General features: G+C 33.4%; 1 protein-coding gene across 1 annotated transcript; it reads right to left on the bottom strand.

The window, feature by feature from the left end:
* Positions 1 to 1,082: 1,082 nt before the first annotated feature.
* On the bottom strand, positions 1,083 to 9,602 carry LOC132609958 (ubiquitin-ribosomal protein eL40 fusion protein). The gene is made up of 5 exons (XM_060324189.1): positions 9,446 to 9,602; positions 9,276 to 9,362; positions 8,007 to 8,109; positions 1,395 to 1,461; positions 1,083 to 1,297 (listed from the first exon to the last, which is right to left on the bottom strand). The coding sequence occupies exons 1-5, from the start codon at positions 9,546 to 9,548 to the stop codon at positions 1,271 to 1,273; spliced, it is 387 nt and encodes a 128-aa protein (XP_060180172.1). The 5' UTR covers positions 9,549 to 9,602; the 3' UTR covers positions 1,083 to 1,270.
* Between the last annotated feature and the right edge of the window lie 781 nt (positions 9,603 to 10,383).

Genomic DNA, 10,383 nt, shown 5'->3' with positions numbered 1-10,383 from the left:
CGTTGGATGTCTTTCATATTAGTCGGTATTACGAACTGGTGTCAAGCATGTGTCTTTTACTTCTGTTATTTACAAACAAGATTTGAGTGAATTTTCTTAGATTCAATCAACTATGTGATAATTCTAAATTTGTTAAGGTAGATTATGTTAATCTTCTCTATTCATTTCGTAGCATCAACAACAATAACAACAACTTATCAAGTGTAATCGCATATGTGAGATTTAGAGAGGATAGAATGTACGCAATTCTTACTCCTTACACCTACCTTGTGAGGGTAAAGAGGCTGTTTCAATAGGCCCTTGGCATATCGCATATGTGCCTAAATTGACCAATATTCAAAAAGTCTTATCAAAATTGGACTATTCGACAATCACTGGCTTTCTGTTTATATTTTATTTTAGTACTAGTAATGAACATGCACAGCTCAGAGCTAAGCGAATCATTAACCACAATTTAAACTTGGATATAATTCCTTGTAATGGCAGTAGATTTTGGTTTTAGGGCACTATGACCAATTGTGCCATCCGTCTAAGATGAAGGATGTTCGTTTCTAATCGTTCTCAGGTAAACTCCAAGGCTACTATTTCGGACTAGCATTTATTTGGGTAAAAACTGCATTGAATTGATTCTTCTTAATGAACAGATCCAATCGCAACTTCAAATAGGTTTGAAGAAAACTACATCCTAATATTGTTCAATGGTTACGTATTAAGTAGTAACGTGCATCATGATTCATAAGGAGAATTAAACATTTGGAAAATATTTGATTGGAGATGGCAACAAATATTCGAAAGTTGATTAAGTTGGAAACAGGACTTTGAACTTTAAAAGACACTACCTATTACAGCAATAGATATAGGTTTGTCGTTAAGAAATAAAAACCAACACCATAGCAAAATAGCAAATACGTACTATGTACTATGCGCTTTGATCTCACAAAAGTTGTCGGACTCATCAGGACAACTACCAAACGTTTGTACTCATTTTCAACAGATGTAGAATATTGATCACACTCATGTTCCCACATAAGAAAGCACCATGCAGAAACAGAGCTGATCTTAAATGAAGTAAAGCTAATAAATTGATAAAGAGTTGGGCACCTTTAAGAACTATGAAAATAGCAAATATTCTTCATATTCCCCCCAAATACAGGTAAATTAATCTTCAAGGGTAAAAAGAACAGGAAACCCAACAATAAATTCAAAGTACAATTTCCTTTTATAAGAAAATCCAAGCAACTACAAGTCGGCAACAATAGGAATTCAGCATCTACTTGATCTTCTTTTTAGGCCTCAACTGCAAACGCAAAAATAATCATTGTTGTCAGCTAAACGAAGTGTCAATTTATATTCAAGGAAATCAAGTTATATTTTAGGAATTTGATGAGATTGACCTGGTTGCTGTGTCCGCACTTCTTCTTGCGACAGTTCACAGCACGAGGATGCAACCGAGCATAGCACCTTTAGATATTTTTAAAAGGTATGCATTAGAAACAAATATTGGAGGTGTAGAAAGAAGAAGGAACAGCATGATGACAATACATATTATTAACCAGCAGCCAGATGGATTAACTGACATAAAATTGAAGATCAGCATGTTACAAGAGGATAAAATCCCCTTTGCTAGTAGCCATAAACAAGCAAAGTCACTACATTTGGTCCATTGTATTTCTACTCATTTTGAACAATGAAATCCAAACTACAGATATGTCAACCTGCCAAAACTTTGACAACGGAGTGTGTTACTAATTCTTTTTTGAAACTTAAATGTTCAGCAATCCGTCAACTTCCCGTGTAGTGAAGATAACTTGTATACATATCACAACCATCTAAATGATAAGAAAATGGATGTTGGGCCTAACTCGGGCCTATTTCTAACACCAAAAGCTAGCTCAAGAAGTGAGGATTGTCCAATTCCATATAAGGAAGGAGACAAATGATCCCAGCCAATTTGGGACTCTCGCTAATTGGAAAAAAGCTATTTTCTCAAATACCTAAATTTAAGGTCTCTTTTGAAATTCATCTATTATAAGACATGAATACTTACATGGAGTTAGAAATATCTTGTAAGTTTATCAAGTTGGAAATTTGAACACCCCCGACGATTTGAAGTCAAAAAATTCAATGGGGGCTAAAAATTTAAAAAAGAGAAGATCTTACTGATACATTAAACTTGAAATTAATGTTCTTAGTATAAGGTAAACTTACACAAAATGTCACAGTAAGATATTAGACAGAGACACTTCTGCTGCTGTTCATGAGAGTACACTCACTTTGAAGAGAAATTTTACTTTATACTACCTACCTCCGGTTCATAATAAGCGTCCACTCGGCCCTTGTATTTTGTTTCAAAATAAGTGTCCACTCGTATAATCAAGAAGGAATTAATTATTTTCTTCCAAATTTACCCCCATTTAGTTAAGTGAGTTTTTATGTAATCAAGAAACCATATTAGTTAGGTAGTAAGGATTAGCTTAGTCAAAATACCTATATTTCCCTAGAAGTTAATATTTTCTTAAGGGTGTGCTAAAAGATAAGTGGAAAATTATTTTGAACGGAGAGAGTAAATACAATGAGGAATAGTTGAGTGAGAGTTGTCTTCTTAATTTGAAAATTGGAACACGTGGCTCCCTATTTTTACATCATCCTCTCTCTATGTTCACCTAACCACCTTGACCAATCCTCTCCCTTTCTTTCTTTCAACCACTTCTTCTTCCACCTCGTCCCGACACCATCCTCTTCTTGAGCAAGAAATCACAATAAAAATACAAACTTAACAAAAAACATAACAATCGAAGTGCCCAGAAAACACACTAACACACCTCTGACTGTACCCGAAAACTAGTAACTCCTTTTCCTCCATTCGTAGACACACAAATAAATACTCGAAACCCATAAACTCTGATCTCTTTTCAAGAACTGAAAACTTAAGACCTACAAGATAATTTTCTATGGGCAGAACACAATTAAAACACAATCTTCACCAAATAAAACAGAAAATTATCCAGAAAAACACTAGCACCAACGTAAACAAACACAGTAAATCTGCAACTGCAAGATAAGTTTAGTTCATGAAATCATCTGAACAAACCAGAGGTCCAAAGATGAAAAGTGGCTTTAAGATACTTAAGAAAAAATGTAATTTTTAAGACTATGGGACGTTAGCAGAATGCTAATGAGTATAGAGATTCGGGACCGTGGTGTAGTGGGAAGAAATAGTGTCGAGAGAGTAGGTGGGAAGAAGAAGAAAAGAAAAGATGAGTGAGGTCAAGGAGAGGTGGCGGGTGGATATAGACAGATAGAGAGGCTAGATATAAGAATGAGACATGCAAGTTCCAACTAGTTATAACTTGTAACAATAACTTTCGTGCCTGAGAAAATAAAAGGACAGGAAAAGAACCAATTGCAATATTTGATTTCGAGGGTAACAATTTTCAGAATATCTGAAATCTAAAGAGAGCCTCTTTTGATTCTTCTCTTCAATTGTTAGGTCAAGTGTTTGACGCCTTGTTCTTGAGTTTGATTGACTTGTATTTCAAGACGGGGCTTGAAACTTGTTCTCAACTTTGAACTTGAAATCATGAACACTTTCATTATTTCCATGACAGTATTTTTGATCAAATGCCACAAACAAGCAATATATTTTGAACGCCTTGACATTTGATTTGTCGTCGTCCTTTAACTTGAATACATAAAATGTGCATAGAAATTTTTAGATGAGTGCAACGTGTAGAGAGATCCTTGAGGTTTCTGATACCATTGCTTCTTCTTGTTGCGACTACTGTTTTTCCTCTAGGTTATGGAGGACCCCAATTTATAGTTGTCAAGAGGACAAAACTTGTTTACTTTGATTTGATTGGTTGGCTTGAGTCACCGACCAATCAAATTAAAGTTGTGACAAGACACTATTTGATTAGTCAGAACTTATCACTTATACACGTGGCGCATTTTCATTGATCTTACAATTTGACTTGGTATGTTATGTCATTTGTCATGACCATATTGGCTTCTTTATCTGACTTGGCATGCCACGTCATTTGGCACATGACACAGACCTCTAGAATAAGATGACATCTTGGGTTAACAAAGTAAGCTCATCATTTGAAGCCCGAAAAATTGAACTAACCCAACAAAATCGGACTTCTAAATAATCTATCCTATTGGACTTAAATATTTGGGAAAACTACATAACTACCCACAAAAACCAAACTACTTACCCTTGCATACCCATTTACATTTCTACCTACTAAACTAATCACAAAATCTATCCAAACGCAGCACTCTCCTTATTCGACATAGCTTATCAACACCCAAACTACACTCATGACGCCATTATCTCAAGTGCCATTTTCTTTATTTGGTTGTCAGTTTTTTGCTTCTTTTAGCTTTCCTTTCTATCTTTGTTTTGAGCGTTTCATGTTGTATGACATTGCAATAGGTGCTCTCATGCACATGTATGCACAAATACACCGGCACACCTTTCAGTCAAATTACCACCTATTTGGTGTTCTTATTAGTCTTATGTTTTTATTAGGAAGAGCCCATTGGGTAAAGGAGTCACTGTAAGCAATCTGGTATAAAACTTATTAGTCTTATGCTGTTCCTGTAATAATAACAGATCTATGGGACAGGGAATACTGCAGCTACTATTAATTGTGGTATCATGTACAAACTGAAAACCCTAATTTTTTTTATCTCTGTTTGTTTCTTTTTCTTATATTTTTTATTTATTTTCCTTATTCTTTTTTTTTTCTCCATAATCTAATATCATTCACCTCTTGAGCCGAGGGTCTTTCGGAAACAGCCTCCCTGTCTTCCGAGATAGGGGTATGGTCTGCATACACTTTACCCTCCCCAGACCTCACATTGTGGGATTTCACTGGGTATGTTGTTGTTGTTGTAATCTAATATCATTCACTTTTTTCCTCTTTTTCTTTATTGGTTTTTTCTATACAATAAGAAAACATAACTGATATACTCCCTCTATTCCAATGTATGTGGTCCGAAATTCGAGAGTCAAATTTCTTAACTTTGACTCTTGTATTTTTTTATCATAAAATACAAGTTCAATCCTTCAAAAAAAAGATAGTTTAAGCTTAATTTTGATATTTTAATTTTTTTAATCATTTCAGCAAATCTTACCACCGAAAATAATACAAAAAATAGAGTTATATTTTAGATTTAAACTTTGTTTTTATTTGCAAAACAAATAAAATAATTATAAAATATATTTTTTATTAATTTAGATTTTAATAAATTAGTTAGTGACTTTAATATTTTTCTTAATTACTTCTTTTGTAGTCTAACTATTTACTTTTCCTATTAAAATTAGCTAGTGACTTTAGTATTTTTCTTAATTACTTCTGTTGTAGTCTAACTATTTACTTTTCCTATTTTTTTATTATCTAAAAATAGTTAGCTACTATATCTATTTTATATTTGAAAACAAAATAAAAAAGACAGAGAGAAATGGAAAAAGACAAAATAGAAAAGGACGAAAAAAGGAAAAGTTATGGTTTGAGCTTGGAATTACATATGGGCGCTTCAGGTAATTTTTTTGTGCCCCATGGGTAATTTGAAGCCCTTCAATTGTGACAACGCAAAGTGAAGTCACGCATAGGTCAACGTTTCTTTTCCTATTTTTGCCATTTTCTAGTTTGTCCTTTCCCTTTTCTTTTTCTCTTTTTTTTTTTTGGTCATGTAGTTTTCCCTAAATATTTTACCCACTAACATTAGCCCACAATATTATTTAGACTAATAAATCTTAAATTTAAAACATAGTCAAAATTATCTTATAAATAAAATAAAATTTAAATGTCTAAAAATACCCTTAATTCAAGACTTGTCGATGCGTAAATTTGTCAAAACCATAGACACGTCTTGAAGTACTGATACAGATAAAACTCTATTTCTTGGTCTCCATTTGACTTCCTTAGACTGTAAAGTTATATTTCATCGAAGTTTTTTTATTTTTATTTTTAAATTTGAAATACTCATAACAAAGGAGATTAAGTAAAATTTGACTATCAAAAAGAAAACTCTATAATATTTCAAATGTCAAAAAAAAAATTGTGGGGCAGAGGGGGATTTTGTATTCTCCTAATCTTAAGAGGATTTCCTTTTGATTTTGGAGATCGTATCCTTCTTGGATTGGAAGACTTTGTGGTGTCCTTTTGGCTATGAAAACATTGTCCTTTTCAAACTCCATCCTCCCAACCTCAGTACAAAGAGGCCTTTAGTCCTATTTTTATACATTATCAATTGAAGATTCTCAAGCAATCTAGGTCCAAATAATTTATTTTTTAAAAAAGGTCCAAATATGATCCTTTGCTAGTCCATGATGTCATCTAAATTTATGTAGCGTGTCAAATGATCCTTAAATCAAATGAAGAATACAATAGGACCATGCCAAGTTTCATATGACATAGCATGCCAAGTCAAATTGTAAGGCATTGAAAATGTGTCACATGTACAAGTGACATGTCCTGCCATCAAATGTGGCATTGTCACGGCTTAGATTTGATTAGTCAGTGGCTCAAGCCAACCAATCAAAGCAAAGCAAAAGATATTTCTCTCATCACAACTTTTCTCTTCTACGATTATAAATAGGGTCCTCCATATACCAAAAGATGATCGCATTCAAGCATTTCAGACAAGTTTGAGGTATTTGAAGAATCAAGAACGAATAGATCAAAATACTTTTTTGTGGCACTTGATGTATAATCTGAGTTCGTGATGGATGGATTAAATTCACTCAAGGTTAAATTCTATTTCAAGATACAACTCCAACCCATCTAAAATTGAAGATTATTTCTTTTACTGGAAAAGTTAGTTTGTTTAATTTTTTTGATTTTATTTAACTATAATCAATTTGTACTTCCAATGAATACTACTCCCTTTGTTCCAATTTATGGGACATATTGTCCTTTTTAATCTATCCCTAAAAGAATGTCACATCTTTATATAAAGAACAATTTAACTTTAAAACTCTACTTTTACCCTCAATCAGAGAATTTATAATTACACAAATGCCTAAGGCTTGTGTCACACTTAGGAGCTTTAAAAGTCTTCTTTTTTTTCCTTATACTTCGTACCCAATCAAATGGTAACACATAAACTATTAAGATATTGGAAAGTAACATATATATGAATAAGATAACCGTGCAATGCATGTTGCCAAAGACTAAGTAAAACATTTTTCAGTTAAGCATTCTGGCATTGCACCGGAAGATATTATGTGAAAGCATTAGATGATGACGCAAATATACTATAAGGAATAAAGATGTACCGTGGCGAACTAGAATGAACCACACCATCCTTCAAGGAATGAAGAGACATAAGAGACGACAATGACAACAACAACAACATGCCCAGTAGAATCCCACAATGTGGGGTCTGGGGAGGGTAGAGTGTACGCAGAAAACATGCCCAGTAGAGACATAAGAGACATGGCGGAAAAAAGAAAAGATTAAGCTCATTATGGTCAGTACAGTATTGGTTATTGTAAGGGTAATGGTGAGTTAGTAGTTCATAATTATTGAGGACACTATCTAAAGGCATATCCAACAACATAATGGACCATAACATTTTTTGTGAGAATGGGGTGGGGGTGCAGGGAAGACCAAGGAGAAAATAATCTTATATCTGATATTTAATCAACTTATGATGCAGAGAAATAATTTTTTTAGAAATGGATGATGCAGAGAAATAATCGATAGCAAGTTCTACTCTCCCCTCTTTTTCTGAAGGCCAATTATCCAATTTGACCTTTGAATACTCACAAACAATCTTAGTCAAGAATGTGTCCATTTTAGTCCACATATTATCCTCTCAAAACTCACCAAATGAAAGTTTAAGCTGTTAATAGTGCATGTTAGGTTCCCCACAAGTACAAAATCTTAGCATAAGTATAATGAAATAGATGGCAAACAAAAAGAGCTACTCATATGTTTATCACGGAACCTAATGTTTCAAGAGCCAAAAAAAAGGCATATCAAGGAACCTACTTGCGGCATATCATCTTGTCCTGATTGTATTTCCTTGCCAAAGCCATCAACGATGGTTCAATGATTCCACCACGAAGCCTCAACACCAGATGTAGAGTTGATTCTGCATTTATAAAATAAAAAAAAACAAAAAAAAAACTAACTTTCACTTCAATTGGGGCATAAACTGTGAAATTATAAAAAATTACATAATAACCATAGAGAATATTGACCTTCGGTAAGTAAGAGGAATCCTCTGATCCTTGCCTCTCTATCAATTTCAACTAATGTAATGAATATCTAATTACTAAACCATGTAAAGACTAATCTTTTGTGCTAACATAATATAAATTACTCTCTCTGTCCCAAAAAGATTGTCTTAGTTTGACTTGACACGGAGTTTAACAAATAAAGTAAGACTTTTGAAATGTGTGTTCCAAAACAAGCCTTAGATATTTGTGTGGCTATTAATCATCTCATAAAGTTAAATTGTTTCTAAACATAGAAATGTGTCAATCTTTTTGGGACAGAGGGAGTAGTAGTTTTTACTCTTAGTTTAAGTCAGTTAAATTTTACAATAATTCAAAAATGACATAATAAACATAGAGTATACTGACTTTAATTAGTAAAATTCTGTGATCTTTGCTTCTCTATTAATTTAGACTACTAACCTAATGAATATCTAATTACAAAACCTTGTGAATACTCATCTTTTGTGCTAATAGAATATAAATTAGTAGCTTTTCCCTCTTTATTTAAGTTAGTTAAGCTTTACACTTGTATTATTTGAACGTTAAATATGCTCAGCGACAACTTTTTACTTCAATTACGGCATAACTATGAAATTCAAAACTACAAAATAACCCTAGAGAGTATTGACCTTTAATTAGTAAAAGCAATCTTAACCTCTCTATTAAATTAGACTAATCTAATGAATATCTAATTACGAAACCATGTGAATACTCATCCTTTTGTGCTAACATAATATAAATTAGTCCCTCCATCCCAATTTATGCGACATCATTTCCCATTTAGTCTGTCCAAAAAGAATTTCACCTTTCTATATTTAGAATCAATTTTAACCACCTTAATGACCTCCTTTAAGGTCACACAAATATCTCTAAAGCTTATTTTTTAACACAGTTTTCAAAAAGTCTTACTGCTGTACTTTCTTTATTAAACTATGTGCCTAGTCAAATGATGTCACATAAATTAGGGCCGTAACAAGTTAGTTAAATTCCCTTTACAATTCTATCAATTGAATGTTAAATATGCTTAGCCAAAATTTACCTTTCTGAATATTATAGTCAGCCAAAGTGCGTCCATCCTCAAGCTGCTTACCAGCAAATATCAACCTTTGCTGGTCCGGTGGAATTCCTAAGCAACAAATTTCATTTAAAAAAAAAAAAAAAACATAGAAATACGCAAATGCATTAAAAAAATACGTATTGTAATAATACCTTCCTTGTCTTGTATTTTGGCCTTAACATTATCGATAGTATCACTTGATTCAACTTCAAGAGTTATTGTTTTACCGGTGAGAGTTTTCACGAATATCTGCATTTTGGCGACCAACTTAACGCATGTGCGCACAGCTGAAAGAGATTTTTATATGTAGGGTTTCTTGGAGGTTGAAAGACATTGGGCTAGAAATGGTTGGGCTTTTGGGACACTTAGGGCCAAACTTTTTTAATACAAGATGGTCAATTGTTGGGTCATTTGCACTTTTGGCCCTAGTTTATGTTGGTCTTCAATTTCTGGCCTTCAAATCGAACTTATCAAATTTAGGCTTTTTTTTTTTTTTTTTTTACGCGGATCGTCCTTTAAATTGGTAGTCTTTAAGTTTTACCCCCTCTCCTAACACCCCGAGGTTGTGGGTTCGAACCCCAGCTCAGTAACCAAAAAAAAAAAAATCACAGGGCAAAATTTTGCAAATCTCCCCAGCGAAGGACAATCCTGCAAATTGCCCTTTAGGCTTAAGCTCAATTTTGAAGGGCAAAAACTAGCCCATTTGAAGGGAAAAAATTAACGGAAAAGGCTCAAATATGTGATCGAACTATCGAAAACGGTTCATCTATGTCACTCGTCAATAGTTTGGCTCATTTATGTCATCATTGTTACCAAAATGACTCATTCATGCCCTTTTTCATTAATTTGGGTCGGATTTTTTATTAATTTGAAATTTAAAATTGGATTGGTTTAATTAAACAACGTGGTCCTCTAATTGGAGGTCATGTGTCATATGTAGTATTGTAAAATAGGTGTTAATGAAAAATGACATGAATGAGCCATTTTGGTAACGGCGATGGCATAGATGAGCCCTTTTGGTAACGGCGATAGCATAAATGAACCACACTATTAATGAGTGACATAAATGAGTCATTTCTGATAGTTTAAT

Source organism: Lycium barbarum, chromosome 9 (assembly GCF_019175385.1).
Source record: "Lycium barbarum isolate Lr01 chromosome 9, ASM1917538v2, whole genome shotgun sequence".
Classification (NCBI taxonomy): Eukaryota; Viridiplantae; Streptophyta; class Magnoliopsida; order Solanales; family Solanaceae; genus Lycium; species Lycium barbarum.
Note: the sequence above shows the minus strand (reverse complement) of the source record. Positions and strands in the feature narration are given on the sequence as shown.